Source organism: Takifugu flavidus, chromosome 17, assembly GCF_003711565.1.
Source record: "Takifugu flavidus isolate HTHZ2018 chromosome 17, ASM371156v2, whole genome shotgun sequence".
Lineage (NCBI taxonomy): Eukaryota > Metazoa > Chordata > Actinopteri > Tetraodontiformes > Tetraodontidae > Takifugu > Takifugu flavidus.
Window position 1 is genome coordinate 2,910,511 of NC_079536.1, and position 20,080 is coordinate 2,930,590.

The 20,080-nt window shown below is 51.5% G+C and overlaps 2 protein-coding genes across 3 annotated transcripts; one reads left to right on the forward strand and one right to left on the reverse strand.

Moving 5' to 3' along the window:
• Window positions 1-568: 568 nt before the first annotated feature.
• gad2 (glutamate decarboxylase 2) lies at window positions 569-11,482 on the forward strand. Its single transcript, XM_057013244.1, is given in 17 exon segments — window positions 569-1,142; window positions 1,300-1,362; window positions 1,453-1,521; window positions 1,524-1,598; window positions 2,128-2,361; window positions 2,974-3,064; window positions 3,506-3,618; window positions 4,106-4,221; window positions 4,381-4,460; window positions 4,909-4,963; window positions 5,044-5,160; window positions 5,789-5,853; window positions 5,938-6,016; window positions 6,107-6,256; window positions 6,698-6,805; window positions 7,463-7,552; window positions 8,384-11,482. Coding segments are annotated over 17 exon segments (1,755 nt in total). The 5' UTR covers window positions 569-1,066; the 3' UTR covers window positions 8,558-11,482.
• A 4,016-nt stretch (window positions 11,483-15,498) lies between these two features.
• nell3 (NELL (neural EGFL like) family member 3) lies at window positions 15,499-20,073 on the reverse strand. Of its 2 annotated transcripts, XM_057013568.1 has the most exons (5): window positions 19,419-20,073; window positions 18,781-19,335; window positions 18,081-18,640; window positions 17,913-17,979; window positions 15,499-17,827 (listed from the first exon to the last, which is right to left on the reverse strand). In XM_057013568.1, the coding sequence occupies exons 2-5, from the start codon at window positions 19,304-19,306 to the stop codon at window positions 16,296-16,298; spliced, it is 2,685 nt and encodes an 894-aa protein (XP_056869548.1). In that variant the 5' UTR covers window positions 19,307-19,335; window positions 19,419-20,073; the 3' UTR covers window positions 15,499-16,295. The 2 variants fall into 2 exon arrangements, with proteins under 2 accessions (XP_056869548.1, XP_056869549.1); XM_057013569.1 differs by lacking the exon at window positions 19,419-20,073 and having other exon boundaries at window positions 18,781-19,357.
• Window positions 20,074-20,080: the final 7 nt, after the last annotated feature.

Here is a 20,080-nt window from a genome sequence, read left to right on the forward strand (position 1 = left end):
ATTAAACATATTGAAACAGACGACGCGGGCAAAAAGAGCAAAAAGTCCCCCGAGGCTGCACATGGCTGTTGTTAGCATGCTTAGCCAGAGGGCTCCATCTCTTCCAATCACTCATTTTCAGCCGCCCAGTTGGAGAATCGTGACAGATGCTCTCGGACTCGGTTCTGGTGCCTTCAGGGCCCAACAGCGGGTCGGATTATCAACAACCAATTATGTTACCTAAATTAAACATCAATTCGGTTTTTTTTTTACTGCTTTTAATAAATGTTTATATGTCTTTGTCCGTTGGAATGAACCTCTAGATTTTGCTGATGTAGCCCCCCCACACACACACACACACACACACTCACACACACACTCACCCCCCCATCCTTCAGGGGCCCAACTGCGGCCCTGCATCAAACGGGCCCAGTGTTTTACACCAGTGACGAGTAACGAGTAATCAAGTACTCGAGGTGACAAACCCCGGAGGTGATGCGCAGAGGGGGAGGCGCACGCGCACCCCCCTTCCCCCCTCCGCCCCCGCCGGGGGAGGCGCGCGGGATCTGGAGGAAAACGGATCCCGCAGTCACATGTTTGCATGCGGGACATGTGGAGCTGAGCGCGCGGGAGGAGGGGGGGGACCAAAGTGCCGTGGATGTATGGAGTCACGACGCACGAGGCGGCTCGTGATGACCTGAAGTGATTCGTGATGGAACGCGCGCAGTGACGTAAATTTGGCTGCACATTTCTCTTTTTTTTTTTTTCTTTTCATGTTGCGCTTCTGCGCACCTGAACTTGCGCGTCTTTGCGCCTGAGCGGAATCGGCGGAGTGCATGCGGGTTTCTGCGGGGTGAGCACGCGCTGCGCGTATGTCTTGTGCACCTGAGCGGGCGCAGCGTGGACGCTCTTTGCGCTTCCAGTCCCCCTCCATGCCCGTTATTTTTTAGGATTCGTTCCCTCTGACGGACGCGCGGCAGCCGGACGCGTCTGCCCGGATCCAGCGCCTCTCCAGCCGCGGGGTCGCCGCCTGTGGATGGGCTCCGTCGGTCTGCGCGTCCGCCTCAGCTCCTAACCTCCGACAATAATGGCATCTCACGGTTTTTGGTCTCTTGGGGGAGATAACGCGGGGGCCAACGCCGGGAGTCAGAGCCCCAGCACCCGTGAGTGGCTCTTCTCTGTCTGCGTTCATTCCAGCATTGTCTCGGAGCAGAACCGGCCCGCTGCGGCTCTCGGATTCAGGAATTTTATCCAAATCTTTGTTTTATGTGTCTCAAACTTGAACCTGAAGCCTGATTTGCTTTTTTTTTTACCCCCCAGCACGGGCTTGGTGCCAGGCAGCGGCCCAGAAATTCCCCGGAGGACTCGGGTCGAAATTATGTGGTACGTCGCTTCGCGGTTTGTCAGGCAAAATCATGTCGGTCGTTGTCACACTCACGTGCGTGACAGGTGCCGCTTATCTGACCCCCGCAGCGCTGCTCAACGTCGGCGATGCGGAGAAATCGGCCGATCCGGCCGCCAAACTGCCGCCCCCGGGAGAAGCCGCGGCACCTGCGGCTGCAACAAATCCTGCAACTGCACCAAAGCGGCCGTGGGCTTCTCTGACCTCTACTCAACAGGTACCGGCACCGTGGCGGCTTTTCACGCGCAGATTAACGAACGGCCTCGAATCCCGCAGATTATCGCGCTTTTACGCACGACGGAATTCAGCAAAGAGGCTCCGGGAAATCTAATAAAAATATAAGAACGATAATTAGATGTATTTCAGGAGGGATATTTACCTCCTTAATTGATATTTTAACACGTTTCTTTTTATTAAAGGCCATTGCAAACGCAGGCCGTTTGATAGAAATCGGTGTGAATTCGATTTTGGGAGGATTTTCCTGCCCCGTTCTCTTTGAGTCGAGGTCACCTTCAGCACAATCTGTGGCGGAGGCGTCGCAGAAAATCAGAAACCCCCCAAATAAAAATGGAGGCCCTTTTTTTAAATTGTATTTTATATCATTTTTTAAATCTCCAGGCCTGAATCTCAGGAATAAAACCCTAAATTCGCATTTAAGCGAGTTTTAAAGGCCCAACGCTGCGTCCTCGTTCTCCCGAAAGCTGGAAAAGAGGGAGGATATTTCTAAAATTTCTCCCTTTTTGTAGATCTGTTACCTGCCAGCGACGGCGACACCAAAACCATGACCTTCCTGCAGGAGGTGGTGGATATTTTACTGGCCTACATCGTCGAATCTTTCGATCGGGAAACGAAGGTGATCGATTTCCATTACCCGAACCAGCTGCTGCAGATGAACAACTGGGAGCTGCAGGACGAACCCGCAACCTTGGACGACATCCTGATCAGCTGCCGCGCCACCCTCAAATACGCCATCAAGACAGGTAGGAACCGGATTGATGTAGTCCGATTTCGATCGATCGCTAATCCGTTTAAAAACTGACTGCGTCGCTTTGTCAGAAACACATTTTATTGTTACATTAAATAAATACTTTTTTGTCTTATATCGATCACTGGAAATAAAGAACCAAACAAAGGACCCCCCCCACCTTACACCCCCCCGGACCAAACAAATGACGGTTGGATAAAAAATAGTTCCTCCTCTTGTTCATCGGAGCGATAAATGCAGTGACGCGGTAAATCTGGAGGAGATAATAGGCTAATAATCTGGATTTAGAGCCCACATCCATCATCCAGGGCGACCGAGGACACGCGGGGAAAAAATATACACATTTACAGAATGAATAAAGAACATTTATTGCAAAAACGTTAAAATTTACAGTTAAAAATTCTATTTTTCCCCCTCAAAATTCGGGAATAAAACGTAAAATCGGTTCTTTTAATCCTGGAAACGGCACGATTTCTTATTTACTTTCTCATTCCAGATAAATGCACCCCCCCACCTCCCTCCCTCACACACATACACACACACACACACACACACGCACACACACACTCTTATTTTTGCTGAAGTCTCTGGTTTGTACCCCCCCCAGCCCACCCCAGGTACTTCAATCAGCTCTCCACAGGATTAGACATGGTCGGGCTGGCAGCTGATTGGCTGACCTCCACCGCCAACACCAACATGTGAGTATGAGGCCTCGCCGCCGTCGCCACGACGATGGCGGCTCGTCCCACCTCTGGCGCCTGCTCGTGCTGATAGCAGCTTTTCCTCTCTATCAACACAAATTACCCCCCATCTCTGCCCCCCCCCCCTCCCACCCCTGATCCCAGTGGGGGAGGGGGGTAGACCTAACATTAGGTCCCCGCTAATCTGATGCTAATTTTGGTCGTGTGTTTGCGCTGATAAACCTCCGCAAGCTGATTGGACGAGCTGCCGGAGGAGAAATGGATTTTATTGATTATCGATGACGTCGGAAAAAAATCCTTTCAGAATAAAAGATTCTGTTTTTTGACCTCAGGTTTTGTCAAATGATGGATTTACTCACAGTTTGTCTGATGTGACCTTGTGATCCCCCCCCCCCCCCACCCCCCCCACACACACACACCTTTTCCTGTGTGACGCAGGTTCACGTATGAGGTGGCGCCCGTCTTTGTGCTGCTGGAGTACGTCACGCTGAAGAAGATGAGGGACATTATTGGCTGGCAGGACGGACGTGGAGATGGAATTTTCTCTCCTGGTATGTTGCCCCCCCCATCCTAAACCACTGCAGATGGAGCTGCCTGTGTGTGTGTGTGTGTGTGTGTGTGCGAGTGTGTGTGTGTGTTTATCTCTCATGTATCGATTTGCATTTTGATGAAATAAATGGAATTCTCTTTAATTAGCATAAAATCAGTCATTCCTAATGATTTTCTCTCCCCCGATTGGCTGTCAGGGAGCAGAATGAACTGATTCAACAGAAAAATAAAAATGTTTGATTTTAGTAAAGCGTTAATAACTGGCAGTAATAACAACAGACTCAGTGTGCACGTTCCATCTCCTTCAGTCATTTTTTTTGGAAGTTAGCTTTGATGCTAACAGTCATGTTTGGTTTCCAATCATGTCGTTAGTTTAATGTTGCTGATCTGATTAAATTAGACTTAAATGGGACTTTTAGTTGAAGTCTTGAATGGTGACGAGCTGGTTCTGTTGCGCGGTGATGCTGCACTACCCCGTCTCTCCTCCAGGCGGTGCTATTTCCAACATGTACGCCATGCTGCTGGCCCGCTTCAAGATGTTCCCTGAAGTGAAGGAGAAGGGAATGTCATCCGTGCCCCGGCTGGCGGCCTTCACGTCTGAACACGTGAGCGTCGTCCGCATAAAGAATTCTCAGATTTTAGTTTGTTTGACACATTTTTTGTGATATTTGAGAAGCCGACGTTGTGAAGCTGATTTTTTTTCCCGTCCGTGGTCGAATATGCGACACAATTCAATGTTGTTTGTGGGTTTTTTTGTATTTCAGAGTCATTTTTCGATTAAAAAAGGCGCCGCAGCTCTGGGCATCGGGACTGAGAGCGTCATCTGCATCAAAGCAGACGAAAGGTGTCATATTTATATTCACAAATATATTATAGAAATAGAAATGAATGTAAAATATCAGTCATTTTATTTGTCAATAGTGTGTAAATTATTGGTAAAAGCTGGTTAAAAGAAAATATTAAAGAGTCCAAATGAAAAGAATCAATTTGGTACCTGCGGGGATGTGAGCTTTTCAAAATAAAATGTTATGACACACACACACACACACACACACACATATATGTATATTTAATGAATTTAAAGTGCACACACATGCTCTTTGTTCACGTTAATCTAAGATGTTTTTGTTGTTTTTGGATTAAAAATGCAGATTTCTTTCTTTTTCATCTTTTTTCACTCATTTTAAACCAACGAGATGTTTTGATCTCGGTGATTTTTTTTTATATTTTTTAAATGTGACGTCTCTCTTCGTGAATAATTGTACAAAGGAAAATTCTCTGTGTCTCTGCAGCGGGAAGTTGATCCCCGCCGACCTCGAGAGGAGGATCCTGGAGGCCAAGCAGAAGGTGCGGTGGCCTAAACGGGCCAGGGGGCGGGGCTTAAGCACCTTCACCTATGGTTGATGTTTGCTCTCCACACTTTTAAGGGGTTTGTTCCGTTCTTCGTGAGCGCCACCGCCGGGACGACGGTGTACGGAGCCTTCGACCCCCTCATCGCCATTTCTGACATCTGCAGGAAGTACGGCGTCTGGATGCACGTGGACGTGAGTGCGAGCTGCCGCCGTTAAACCCGTCAGTACGTGAAGGCTTTGTCGCGGAGGGATTGTTGGGAACGCCGAGCTCGCCGCTGAGTTTGACGGATCTATTAGGTGCGTCTCGCCTCTGACGGCGCCCAGCTGACCCAGATAGGAGGCGACCATTCGCCGTCTAACAGCGGCGTTAGAAAAACTGGAGCAGAGGCCGTAAATCATCCCGCCGCCCCGACTTGGCCATCACGGCCGCTCCTGCTGAAGGAACTCTATTAACCAAGGTGATTTAGTCCCATCAGGGGAAAACCTCAACTTAGAGGCATAAACGGCCTCATCCATCATCCCTCAGCTGCCGAGAGGCGGGAAGAGGCGGAATTTTATCAGTGCTTACCAACAGTATTCCGGATCCTTCCGCGCATACACACGATGCTGATATATTCGGAATGGGAACATCGCCTCGAACCAACCCGGAAAGGTCACCAGGATCGTGAATCCGTGTGTTTGTTCCATGTGATTCATGGAATCTGGGAAAGGTCTAACAGCCCCCATTTCCTGTGAAGGAAAACCTGTTTTTATGAAAACAAAGTGCTCTTTTTAATCCCCTGAACGGTTGAGCATGTGGTTCTCGTGTGTGTCCCCATAGGGCGCCTGGGGGGGCAGCCTCCTCATGTCCAGGAAACATAGGTGGAAGCTGGACGGAGTTGAAAGGCAAGATTTGGTGTCCCAAAAAAGAGGCGGATGTCTGAAATGGAAGCTTTTAAATCAATCAGGCGTGTTTTGTGTCGCCTTCAGGGCAAACTCGGTCACCTGGAACCCGCACAAGATGATGTCGGTACCCCTGCAGTGCTCCGCCCTGCTGGTCAGAGAGGAGGTACTGCAGCCTCGCCGCACGCCGACGGCGTTGCCGTTTCCTCGTGTCCCTCCTGAACCGGTCTGAACCGGTCTGGGTCTCTCCCTGCAGGGCCTGATGCAGAACTGCAACCAGATGCACGCCTGCTACCTCTTCCAGCAGGACAAGCACTACGACCTGTCCTACGACACCGGGGACAAGGCGCTGCAGTGCGGACGCCACGTGGACATCTTCAAGCTGTGGCTCATGTGGCGAGCAAAGGTGAGGGCCCTTAGGAGGACCACAGGGGGGCACTTTATCGAGGAACGGCCCTTTATCGAGGGGAAATCAGGGCACAGCAAGTCCACACACGTCAATCTATGGCACTCTTTGTCCTGTCGGGGCACTTTATTCCATTCTGCACAGTGGGGAGGCACAATGTTGCTACGTGGGCACTTTATCGGGGATGATCCTCTGGAAAGGCGCTTTATTGTGGTGAAATCAGGGTATAACGATAGATATCAACCCATCGACCCTAGCAGACTAAAGTGCCCTTTATCATGATTTTGACTGAAGAAGATTGCCCCCCTATGGGAGACAGCCTACTGTTTTCTTTGTTCCCACGTGGGCACTTTATCAAGGTTTATCCAATAGATGCAGCCGTTTGGCTTTGTTCCCACGGCTCGTGATGCTGATTAGCTTGTTTTATTTTGTTTTTCGCAGGGCACTATCGGGTTCGAGGCTCAGATCGATAAATGCCTGGAGCTGTCAGAGTACCTCTACAACAAGATCAAAGACCGGGAAGGCTACGAAATGGTCTTTAATGGGAAGGTAAGTGCTAATTTCTGTGGCCGCATTGGGCCACTCCACTTCCTTTGCCTTCTGCTTCTTTGTGATTACAGAGATTTGATTGGCGCGCGGCGTGACTCCGCTTTGTGTGCCATGAATGCCATTTTTACCTCTAGCTGCCAGTATAATGTGCCGCTATTATCTTTAATAAATGGCGTAACGGCCTGTAATTGCTCATATGCATATGAATAGAACAGCGTCTGCAATATCCCCAACCGAGCGGAGCGGAAGCGGCCCAAACACACTCAGGCGCGGAGGGGTTATTAAGCTAAAAACGCTCCTTCAAAAGGAGTGCTCGGACACCCGGAGTCGCTCCGACTGAAAGCTGGCTAATGCTTCAGGACGTTTTGTTTCCCTACTGAGGCGCATAAAAGCTAAGAGCACCATAACCTGAGGGTGACAGGGAGGACAAAGCGGGGGGGGGGGCATCATCCCAGGTGGCCACTTCACTGGAAGCCATTTACAACTACCCCAGAGCGAATACACTACAGCTACCGGCTGCATAGCATGTGGCTAACAGGATGAAGAAATATTAGCGTGCTTCCTGTGATTGGCTGCCAGAGTCATAGCAAATGTTACCTTTTACATTTAGAGTTTTAACCTGTTTTTCTTTCTCGCTGTCGGCCCATTTTCGCGTAGCCTCAACACACCAACGTGTGCTTCTGGTACCTCCCTCCTGGGATCCGTTACATGGAGGACAAAGAGGAGAGGAAGAAACGGCTGCACAAGGTGAGCTTTATCCGTCTACCATGACGCCTTTCAGGCTCACGATAAAAAGCACGAATAAGATGAAACAACGGTCAAGGCCACAAGTTAGCCAGCGTCACGGCTCTGGCGTTGGAGCCTGCCCATCGACAGTCACGGCTAACAGTTAGCCGCGTGTCCTGGGGAAAATCCGTTGAAACAGAAATGCTCCTTTTGTATCAAAGTTTTAAATAAACATCCAACAATAGTTCGGCTCGGTGAGGTCATGTGCCGTTAGCACATGGAGGGAAAAACTGCCAACGGAACTTCCCTCAATTTCCTCCCAATGACTGGAAAATTGTTGGACTGGTGTGTTGGAAACCTGGCAATTAGTCCCAGTACGGATACCAAGGTTGTGATAAACTGGACACCTGTAAGAGATTTACTGGGAGGGAAAGAGGACTTTTCTTCTTCCCCACTTCTGGTTGGCTATAATACAACTATATATTCTATGAAAAGGTTAGTGCTAGCATAAATTAGCATGCTTCTTTCTTCTAAAATGACCAATCACTCGGGAAGTTCTGACACGTTCACCTCAGAATCTACCGGAAATAGAATAAAAAACCAGTAAGTGCGCCACTTAGTGGCGAGGTTATATATTGCGTTATTCATAAAAACAAAAATATTACGATATTTGCATAAAACAACCATTTTAAAAGAGTAAGAGAAGCACTTCTCCCACACTGTTGCCTCACCAACTGTTCGGCCTGAGATATTTTTGCTTCTGTCGTAGGAAGGCTAAACGATTCGCCAGGCTAGTTTTCCTCTGCGTTCGCGTTTGTTGTATCCCGGGTTACGTAAGTGTTCTGCTTCCAGGTGGCGCCGGTGATCAAAGCCAGGATGATGGAGTACGGGACGACCATGGTCAGCTATCAACCCCAGGGGGACAAGGTCAACTTTTTCCGCATGGTGATCTCCAACCCAGCCGCCACCTTCGAGGACATCGACTTTCTAATCGAGGAGATCGAGCGACTGGGCCAAGACCTATAAGGCCGGATCCCCTCTGATCCGCCATTACTTCCCTTCCTTGACGGATGAATTGTTTGTGGTGAATGTACCGGTAACACAATTCCCGCTTTGTTTTCTCGTTCCTTCCTGAAAACTCATCTACTTAAGAGTATATTTGAGGAAAAAAACTAGCGATATATCCATATTTAGCGTGTTGTAGCTTTGCCGTGGGCCGACCTGGTCTGTAAAAGTGCTTTTGTCTGCCTCTCCTATGGTGTCGTCGACCCCAGAGTAGTTTAAGTGACGTATCTTTACTCGTACTTTTTCGTGAACTGAAATGCTTGTGCAATAGGTCGACAAGGATAACCTTCTTCTTCTTTTTGTTTTTTTTTTTCTTTTTTTCAGTGACTTTTGTTCGCAGACTGTGTCGTTAAGTGCCAAACGTGGTCGTGTTCCGTTGTCGCTTTACATTTTTGGAACGTAATGAAAAAGCACTTCACTTTACCTCAGCTTAAACAACTGCCTTCAGGTCGGGTACAGGGACCCCGGCCGCGACGAAAATCGCAATACGGGCGGAAGTGGGGCAGAGTAACGATTTCCCTACAATTAACACTTCAGCAACATCGATTAGCATTTATGGCGGCGTCTTGGTCCATCGTGTGTCACCTCAGGCTGCGTTAGCCTGGTCAGCAGCTCACCGTGCTACTCTGTTTCGTTAACGCAAATTATTTAATCCGGAAACATAGCGAGCGTCCAGGTGTCCGATTTTGTTGGGGGGAAAAAGCAGGAAAACCTGTCGTTTTTATCCAGAATTCTATTTTTTCTGAAACAGGAGATCAAAGCAGAGCCTTGTTATTTTGAAGATCAAAGCCTCAGTTACGGTTGCCCTACACGACTGCGCGTAGCGAGCATTTGTTTGTACTCCAGCGACGAACAATCAACGGGCGCTAACGTTTTTTTTGCCGTTTTAACAACTTCTGCTTCGTGCGTTTTCTCTCCGGAACTCGCCGGAGACGAGGGAGGCTCCGCCTTCGGCGGTCATTCGGCAGATTGGGGCTGCTACGGAGCGACGCCCTGGACCAAATTAGAATAAACTGGATTTTATCCCTTGATCTGAGGGGAGGGGGGAGATAGAATTCTGGGAAAACACCACAGTTCCGGGAAAGAAGCATTTATTTACGGGAACGGGGCAATTGTTCATGTTCAAGGTCACCAGATTAACTGTTATACTTGACATCGTTGCACTAAGATCAACTCGTGCTAGGGTGGGGTGACCCCCGTCCCTAGCGTCATACCTGAGATTTTGCTATTCATTCACAAGCAATATTTTAGCGTGGGTCCTAACTACCATTAAACCACGAGTGTACGATAGTGAAGGATAATCAAATTTTCCTGTTACGCAGTAAAGAGTAAGTAAATATAAGACGTGCTAACGCTAACCCTGGTTCAACATATGGAGGTCCTGTAGCATTCTTATTAGAATGACTTAGAAAAGCACAATTAGCTCCTCGTAGTTTGTTAGCGTACAATCACTTTTGACCGTAGTGTAAATAGTTCTTCGAGATGTCCCGAGTACATATCGTTGTGAATACATAAATGTATATAAGACGTATAACCAGAGACTATTTGTGAGGTAAACTTAATCATATTTTCTCTATCTTTAATGTAGATTATATGTATTTTCCTCCTGTCAATATGAGATTTGTTGTTTCGTTTTTTTCGTGCGCTTGTGAGACGCGTGACGTTGCTGTTCCAGACGCTGGCTTTAAAGAGACGGACCGACGATTTATGCAAAGCCGTCCCTCCTCCGAAGCACTTTCCTCGTGCGCAGGTGTGACTCGACGGCGTGCGTACTTTAGCGTGTTCGTGGCGTGTTGTTTTTCCTGCTGTCGTCTAGCTTCCCTCCCGGCGCGGAGGCCGTGCACTTTAGCGTGAACCCACGACGTCGATGCTTCTTTAGGTTGATGTCTTCAAATGTTCGTGAATCAGGGGTCTTTCCGGGTTCGTAGCGCACGTGTATCCATGTTTGTACATATATATATGTATGTATATATGTAGCCCCGCCCACACCAAGTTGCTCCCTCTTGCTCGGACTGATCACAGCAACTTGGGTAGCCGTGGAAACCCAGAAGTTCTGTTGTCTCTCGCTGTTGCTGCTGCTGCTGCTAGATTTGCTTCTTTGCACGTGCATGCGTTGCCTTGCCTTTCCAGCTCGTTAACTGTCTCCTATAAACCTATTTATCTCTCTATATAGTATATACGGTCTGTGTAGCTCCTGTAATTAGCCTTAGTGTCTGATTATACCGCTTAGCCTGTAGAATAGTGCACTGTCGCTCCGGCCTTTACGTGTAATCGCTGTGTCTTGGGCTTCCTGTAAGGTTTCTCTGTGCCGCAAGCATGCTAACCCCCGCCTAGCATCGTATTCCTCCCACCGCTTGATCGATCTCTATCCTGTCTTTCTCTTCTGCTCGAAGACTGTCGCCGCTCTGACTGTAGCCTCTTATATCTGCGTATAGTCCCTCAGCATGTCTCTGAACGCTCTTCGCTGCTCCGTGCTCGTATTCCGACCGTTTTCCTCCCTTTCTCTTTCGCTTGGTGTCCTCTGGTAGCAGTGACGGTTCGTCCACGTGCTTCTCCTCCTCTGGGTTCCTCGGCTACCCGCTGTTGTTCTGCCAAAATGTTGCTTTGCCCTGAAGTCCCTTGTCAGCTGTAGACGTGCAACCTGGTTGTCCGATTGTTCGTAAACGGGATTTACTCCGAATAATAATAATAATAATAATAAAAAATTAATGGATTGATTAAAAAGGGGAATATTCAAGGTGCTCAGAGTGCCGGTAATTTTAGCTCAATATGTCACTTTTAAATCATATATTCTGCAAGATGCTGTGTTTGCTTCTCTCCGACATTCGTTTGTCCTGAACTATATGTTAATGTTGGGAAAAATAGAAATAAACATGATAAAGGACAGAGCTTTCTGGGCCTCTTCTTTTCCTCAAAACGCTGCAGGTGAACAACAAATGTTACGTAAAGCGAGCACTCGTGAAGAGGAACGAGTGGTGCTTTCAGGGGTCGAGCATCGTCCCTTTTCACGGAAAGATCCTTGTTTGGGCCGAAAGTCAGGAATCGGATAAAAGGTGGAAACAAGCAACTTTGCAACTTTGGCCGCATGTTCCGTTAGCGCTGGCGGCTAATATGACTTATCTTTTCTCTTCTGTATTTCCACATGATTTTTCAAAGCTTGTTTATTGGCGTGCATGAAATCACACAATTATTTTCACCTGTAGCTCACTGGAACCACATGTACGGATCTGCACTGTAACGTTTGGGGAGGAATAAAGAGGTTTTCCCCACTCGAATCTTCCCTGTAAACAAACGTTAGTTATTTAATGTCTTTAATGTCAGCATCACCAACAGGTTGCTAACAGCGTCTCTAGGTGGCACTGCTGCCCAACAATCATCCCCGACCAGGATAGCAGGAAGGTGGGTGTTCTGACCCGCTAGTTCAGGTTCAACCTCAACCTTGATGATGCGCCGCCACGTTGCTACGTCAAATGTCACCTCCGGATGACCCGACCTCGTGGAGGACACGAAGGGCTGCACGCGATTGGTTGGCAGAAAAAAAGTGCTGTAAATTTGAAAGTATCGAGAAGCGACTTTAGCCGTGATTTATGAGCAGAACAATAGATGAAATCAAAGAGAGACGCTCCGACTCGGAGGCAGGAGAACCGCTGAAGTCCGTCCTCCACCACGGGGGCGTGTGCTTGCTAACCTGAGCCAGATGTTGGCGGCTGTCGACTAGCGTTGCATTAGCGAATGCTTGGGTGACACCAGAAGTTCCAGCCGTCAATCTTTAGCCGTCCAATTAGCTAAACAGATTAAAACAGCCAATAGTGACAAGCTGTAAACAAACCTTAAACTCTACTTTTAACTGACTAAAGAGTCCAAAAAACATCTGTCAACACATCTGAAGAAGCATTATTATGGCAGATGTTAGCAAGTAGTTACACATGTTAGTCGGCCATTACATTTTTTAGCTAAGGTTTAGCAGATGTGAGTAGCAGCAACGAACATTTGCCGTTTACGAGACTGATTCCATCCTGAACTTTAGAATTATTGGATTTAAATTGACTGTTTAAATGTAAAATTTGTAGTTTAGGTTTGTTTGTCGATGCAACAATGTTGGATTAGCAAGAAAAAACCTCTAAATTTGTTAAATTTGAGGGGGAAAACAACGTGAACCTGTAAATGTAACTCTTACCATTGTTTTTTGAGTCTTTTCTGTAATTATCCCGTAAAGTTTTCACCATGTGGTGGATTTAAAAAGGTTTCATGTTTCGCTCTTTGGACGTAAAGACATTTTTTTAAATTTGCCATGAAAAGATAAAAATGTCTGGATTCGTCTTTCATACGGAGCCAAATCGGCTGATTTTGTTTCCTCTTTTGAAGATTGCTGGCAGCTGGCAAACAACTGGTTTCCCTTCCAAATCTACTTAAACTGGTTTTATTACCGTTGGCAGAACTCGTTTAAATTGGCCTCATTTGTCCCAAAATACTTTAAACCGTTAGAACGACCCCGACAGCAGCGAGAAATGATGGTAAAACATGTTAAATGTCTTCGATTCTGCCCACAGTTGGGAGGCTTCTTTGAGTTCACGCTGGAGAAACAGGCAGAGGTCAACAAGAGGTCAACAAGAGGTCAACAAGAGGTCAACAAAGGTCAAGAAAGGTCGACGGAGACGAGCATCATTTCAACAGGCCTTGCAGGTGGGGAAGTTTCCCCTCTGACTTCAGGATCCAATAATGGCGTCCAGACCAGCGAGGGCTCCTCTGGACCCCAGACCAGCGAGGGCTCCTCTGGACCCCAGACCAGCGAGGGCTCCTCGGGGCTCCTCTGGACCCCAGACCAACGAGGGCTCCTCTGGACCCCAGACCAGCGAGGGCTCCTCTGGACCCCAGATCAGCGAGGGCTCCTCTGGACCCCAGACCAGCGAGGGCTCCTCGGGGCTCCTCTGGACCCCAGACCAACGAGGGCTCCTCTGGACCCCAGACCAGCGAGGGCTCCTCTGGACTCCCAGACCAGCGAGGGCTCCTCTGGACCCCAGACCAGCGAGGGCTCCTCTGGACCCCCCTGAGGCGGCGACAGTTTTGGTTCCTGTTGTTCCCCAAAAACAACCTGAGGTGAAGACGCAGTCGCACCACCGAGGCTCGTTTCTCATTAGCTTCGCTGACCTTCCGGTGCACCTGGAACACCACATCAGCATGTGTTCTACTACATAAACACACACACACACACACACACACACACACACACACACACACACACACACACACACAGACTCATTTGTATGGATGTATTCAGGGAGAAACCAATTAACCCCCCAAGCAGCAGGGAGTTGATATGAGTGAAAGAGCATTTAAATATACACCAGAGGATCCTCCAACACACACACACACACACACACACACACACACACACACACACACACACACACACACAGATGAAACCATTAGCCCTTTAAATGGCATCTTTATGGAGACACGGCTTCCCGTCCTGTCCATACCCAGATAGACTGATCCCCCCCCCCCCCCACTCCATGTGTGTGTGTGTGTGTGTGTGATTTTTGGGAGGTTCTGGACGGGCCTGCTGAGGTCAGCTATAGTCCTAACCCGTAGAAGCCCGGTACCAGAACCGTGCCTTTCAGACAGCCCGTGTTTGTGTGCGCTCGCTCATGCATCAGCGAACGCTCTAATGACGAGAAAAACACGCTCGCAGATGGACGGAGGAGGAACAAACACGGGCCTGTGGCCGCTGAAAGGTCCTTTTCAGGGGGCAGAAGCAGAAGTGGGAGCTAAATGAGGTTCCCACCGAAAGAACCTCAGCAGCTCAACCACAGTCTGACTTCCTGCTGACGCTAAAAACCTCGAGTTTGTTTCTCCTCCTCCAGAAGAAGAAGAAGTGGATCCCTCCGTTTGGTTTCACCTTCAACCCCCAGAATAAAATTAGAAGGTAGGAGGGCTAATGTGAATACACATGACACATTTACCCCCCCCCACACACACACACACACGAACTGTTGGTGTGGGCCTGGCAGCTCCTGGATTTTAGCATGTTTATTGCTAATTCAAAGCAAAATCCCAGAAAAAGCCCTCAAACATTTCCCCGAAGTCCAGTTTAGCTCATGATCCAGCTAGCAGAGTTAGCATTAGCTAGCGTGCAAGAGCACTCTTGCGTCCTTCCTGATTGATGCGTTTCCACGTGCACACGCGGCAGAGCCAGGAGTCCCACCGGCATCGGTAATTTACCACAAATGGAAATGTTTCTGCGGTTCCTCGCGCCGTCATCCGATCCTCGGCAAAAAAGAAAAATGGATCGCGCTTTCCCGTCTTTCCCGCTTTGATGTTTGGTTTTGATGTGTCTGACAGTGGAGATCAAATAAGAGCCGCTGCGTTCGAGGAGCTTCAGGCATCTGGAGCTTCTACTGGAACAGCTGGTTCTAATCCCGCCAGTTTGATTGACTCTCACAACCACACATTTTTCCTCTGCGTCCTCACTCCCTTGCTGATTGTTATGCTACGCTACGCTAAAACAGGTTAAAGAATGTTTACGACGTTTACCAGAAGGGTTCAGATGGACGTACGGTTCAGGTTTTCCAGTTTTCCTGGAATTATGACTTCAGTTTTGGCGCCTTTGCTGCTCTTTCTCATCGTGCCGAGACGAAATTAGCATTTTGCTTTCCAACCCTGAATCAAAGCAAAACAACCTCAAAAATGACGTCGTAGCAGATTAAACTCTCCGGATTAAAGGCTCCTGCTGGGGAAATCCCTGCAACACTGGAAGCATCTGTTCCAGATAAGGACGAGCTCATCCGACGAGGCAATAAATGTCACAAACGGCCGGAAATCGATATGAATTTTACTTGTCGTTAGCTCCATGCTAACGCTTCGAGCCCAAAACGTAACGAGGTGAGAAGAAAAGCAGCGAATTTCTGTTGTGCTTCTGCTGCCAGATCCCAAAAACCTTTAATTGACCCTAATTGAGGAAATTAGGGCGGATGAGCAGCTCTTCAACAGTCACGGTTCAGGCTAACGTAACAACAGTCTGAGGGACGGACGCATCCCATAATATTAATGCAACGTACTTGTGTTAAAAAAAGGCAAATAAATATCTCACACAACCACAAAATTGTGCAGGTGGTTCCCGATTCTTGGAAACCGACACTTTGGAAGATGCACGTTTCCCTCACAGTTAGCTGTTAGCTTAGCATCGCTGCAGTATGAAGTGCCATGCTGGGAACTCAGTCATGTGACTGGAGAGACGGATTTCAAGGCTCAGCTAGCTGTTTCAGCTAAGCTAACTAGCCGAGGGTGGTGTCAGCTATCCCATAATAAACATTCATCCCAAAACGTCAAACTGCTGCTTTAACACACCTGAAAATAATAATAAAATAAGGTTTATTACAGTAAACATACATCCAGGAAAAGGAAATATACATATACATATATGAATTATACACATATGCTAAAGTGGATATGCTAATGTCTGTGTACACACACATAAAAGCACCATGCACACACACACACACACACACACCACACACACACACACACACACGCACACACACATCAAGAATTGGTCGCTGCTCAACCAGCCGAAGTACTTCAAACGCTGCAGTACTTGGAGTATTTGTACATGTGGAACTGTAATAGATTACTCTCTGATTTGGTCGCGTCTTCCTGCCGCCCAAATATGGACGTTTAAAAAAAAAAAATTTTCCTTTGATCATGCCGCGACCCAGAGGATGGAGATGTTGGTGCCGCCCTCCTGGGTGATCTGGTTGACGCGTCCACGGAGGCAGTCCAGAGTCACAAACACGGTGGTGCCGTTCTGGACCTCGAACGAGGCCCTCAGTCCGATACTGGCCCACAGGCCGCCCTCGGGCATGGAGCCGGACACCTGCTGGGCCAGGGGTCCGGCGTGCTGGCCCTGACCCCCGACCCGCTGCAGCGTTAGCTTCAGCACGCTGCAGGAGTGGATCAGCTTCAGGTTCAGGGCCACGTTCGTTGTCCCCTTTTCCCGGAATACAAAATCCTTCTGGCCGTTTGACTCCCCGGGCCGGGCCAGGTGGACCTGCGGGGCGTCCGGGCCCGCCTGCTGGAACAGCAGCGGTTTATTCCGGACCGCTCCGAACGGCAGTCCGGTCTTGGACACGGTAGCGGTCAGGGAGGAGGACAGAGCCGCGGGGATCCAGATCAGGCTCAGCGTGCTGATACCGGTGCTGTCCCCGAAGTACCGGACGTTGCACTGGGCCGGCGACGTGATTTCGAAGCTGAGCGCGTCCCCTCCCGACACGCCGGCGGTTCCGGAGAGGGTGATGGACGTGTCCCTGTAGTGGACGCCCGCCTTGAAGGCCTGGGCCACCTCCCGGCCGGTACCGTTGTGGGCGGCGTAGGCGCTGAGGGAGAAGCCCTCGCGCACGCAGGCGTGGCCCATGGCGAACAGCGCCTGTTGGAGCACGAACCGGACCACGCCGCTCTCGGTGAAGCGCACGCCGCGGTTGTCGTGGGTGAGCGCGACCATGTACGGGTCCGACACGGCGGTGGTGCGGAACGTCGGGCGGTAGCTGGTCTGGTAGTGCGTCAGCAGGGTCATCTGCGCCGTCATGGCGACGGCGCCGGTGTCGTGCGACAGCCAGAGGAGGCTGAAGCTCGGCGCGGCCACGTCGGGGACCTGAAGGTCCGTGCTTTGGTTGCAGTGTTGGTTCGGACTCCTCAGCACCAGCGCCACGGCCTGGTCTGGCTCCACCTCCACGCAGGCGCTGACGCTGGCGCCCTGGAAGAACTTCCCGTCCGGCTGCTCGATGCGGACGCCGCTGAGGTCCCGGCCCTCGTCCTCCTGGCTCCCGTCGAGCCTCAAACCCACCTGGAGGAAGTTCCTGCAGCTGTGCCGGACCGCGAAGTTCTGATCCAGCCACACGAGGCCGTGCTGCCGGAACGCCAGGCGACCCGCCTCGACGGACAGCAGGTCGCGGGGCCCCGCCCCCTGAATGTCCATCTGGAGCCCCGGGAAGATGTGCGCGCCGGAGGTCCTGGCGGGGGGAACCGCGACGTGGGCGGCCCAGGCCCGAGAGAGGCGGGTCTCTGAGGGCGCCGCGCAAACGGCGTCGCCGGTCGGCGTGCAGGGAGCGGACACGGGCTCGCCGTCACAGTCCGAACAGGCCTGGCACTCCTGGAGCTCCCGGTTGTAGAAGTAGTCGCGGCCACAGAAGCCCGTCGGCGCCTCCCTCTCCGACACCCCGAGACACCTGAAGCCCCCTGAGACGAGACAACAGAGACACCAAAGATGGCGGCGAACTTCCGGCCGCCCTCTCCGAGGCGGGCGGGAATGTGTCGGACGTACCCGGAGTGTTGAGGCATTTCACCCGCTCTCCGCAAATCCTCGGGAGCTCGAGACACTCGTCCCTGTCCTGGGAGACGGGGAGACGCGATTAGCATGACGCGAGATTAGCATGACGCGAGATTAGCATGACGCGAGCGCGCTGGAGGGACGCGGCGAGCCGAGTGATACCTGGCACATCCTGTCTGCCGTGGCGGAGCACTGTGAGATCAGGAAGAAGCCCGGCGGACACGCGGTGCACCTGTCGCACCGCGGCGGCGCCCTCGCGGCGTTGCAGTACTCCTCCTGGCCACAGGGGGCGGCGCAGCCAAGCAGAGGCTGGGGGAAGTGAGCCTCTCCGATGGCATCCGTGGCTTCGGGAGCCGCGCCGGCTCTGTGGGAGGTGTCGGGCCTCTGCGGGTGGCCGCGGGCCTGGTTCTGCTGACCCGCCAGGTGGCTCTGGAAGTAGCTCTGCAGCTCCCCCTGCAGGTCCCGGAAGGACACCTGTTTGAAGGCGTCGGAGAGGAGGCCGCACTGGGCCTGGACCACCTCCATCTGCTCGTACATGCCGCGCTGCTGCTCCAGGATGGCGCTCTGCTGGGACAGCAGCGCCCCCTGCTGCTCCGCCAGCTTCTGCTGCAGGTCCCGGAGGACCACCTGCTGGGCCCGCAGGGCCTCCACCAGCGTCTCCTGACCCTTCGCCAGCTGCAGGTGCAGGATGAGGGCGTCTTCTGAGGGCACTTCGTTCTCTCCTGGGAGGGAAATCGCAGAGAGTTGAAGACCAAAGAGGGAACATCAAAGCATCAAAGGGTTTGAGCCCGGTTCCTCTGGTTCTGGACCATCGTGTCCACGCCCGGAACCACGGATGCCCAAAGATCAAAGCGGAATTCACCTGGTTTGATGTCACACGTCAGCTGGACCCCCAGGGGCGCTGCTCCCAGTTCCGGCGGCGGATATTCCAGATCCGGGAAATCTCCCAGAAACTGCGCGGCTCTGTCGGCCAGATGTGCGGGAGGACGCGGGGAGGAGGCGACGCGGAGCTCCGCTTCGGCCACGCACTCCTCTCCCGCACACGCCCTGCCGCGGTGCTTGGCTCTCATCCTCGCGGGGAGCCTGCACTCGATCCCTCTGCACTCCCGCGTGCCGTTGCCGGGCTTCGGAGACGCGCCGCAGTCCACATCCGCGCACGCCGCAGGTGGCGCCTCGTGCGCTCTCAGCCGCGCGCCGCCGCCGCCCTCCGCGTCGCCGTGCCGCCCGCGGAACAGCTGGAGAGACGCGTGCGTCTCTGCTGGATGCTGGCTGGCAACGACGTGCGCGGCGGCGCCGGAGCGCCGCGGCGGTCGGGCCGCCCCGGGGCCCCCGCTCGTCTGGACCCCCCAGGACAGCAGCAGCAACAGGGCCGCGGCGGGTGGAACCATGGTGCGGTCAGACTTCCCTCGCTGTGTCGCTACAAAAGAAGAGAGAGGCGCGTTAGAACTGTTCCCTGGATGAACCCCCCCCCCCCCCACCCCCCCGGGAGAACTTGCCCACCTTCAGCTCTGGGCTTCCCGACCGTCAGTGAGGCTCCAGAGCGCGAGACGCTGCTGCTCTCTGAGCCCCGCACCGCGTCGGGATGAGGAATTCCTGAGACTTCATTAGCGTCGGGTTTCAGCTTAACCCTTCACCGCCCCCCCCCCCCCACAAACGCTTCTCTTGCTTCCTGCCACCCGGAATGTTGAGACAGCTGCTGGTCCGGGTCCTTGTCAACACGTTGCGCCCGGGTTCAAAGGTCAAACCTTTGTGGAAGGCTGGTGGCGGGAGGTCAGGAATGCCGAGCTGGTTTTCCCGGTTTTCTCCCGTCTGCAGCTCGGCTGAGGTCTATTTTTTTATCGATCCATCCGCGAGAGGGCAGGCAGGTGGCAGAAGTGGGATCCGGGTCTTTATTCCTGGTTTTTTTTTTATCAGACTCGAGTCTCGGATTCTTGGATCTCCTTTTGAACAGGTGTGGCTCCGCCCACCAGGCTCAGGTGTTCTGCAGGTGCAGCTCAGCAGAGGGCGCTACAGCACCGGCCTTCAGGCCTCCAGCTCTCTGCTAGGTCTTTAGCATGGTTAGCATCCAGGAACGCTCACTGCTTCCACGTCCTCCAGCTGACTCCGCCCACAGGGGCGAACGTTTCCCTCGCTGCTCACCTGGAACACCTGACCTGATGTTA

What these genes read in the sequence shown, in the direction of transcription:
- nell3 (XM_057013568.1), bottom strand. Translation starts at nt 19,306, where the DNA reads ATGGTTCCACCCGCCGCGGCCCTGTTGCTGCTGCTGTCCTGGGGGGTC. An exon ending in GACGTGTGACATCAAACCAG is followed by an intron (nt 18,641 to 18,780) that starts GTGAATTCCGCT and finishes TTTCCCTCCCAG; the next exon opens with GAGAGAACGAAGTGCCCTCA. An exon ending in GAAATGCCTCAACACTCCGG is followed by an intron (nt 17,828 to 17,912) that starts GTACGTCCGACA and finishes GTCTCGTCTCAG; the next exon opens with GGGGCTTCAGGTGTCTCGGG.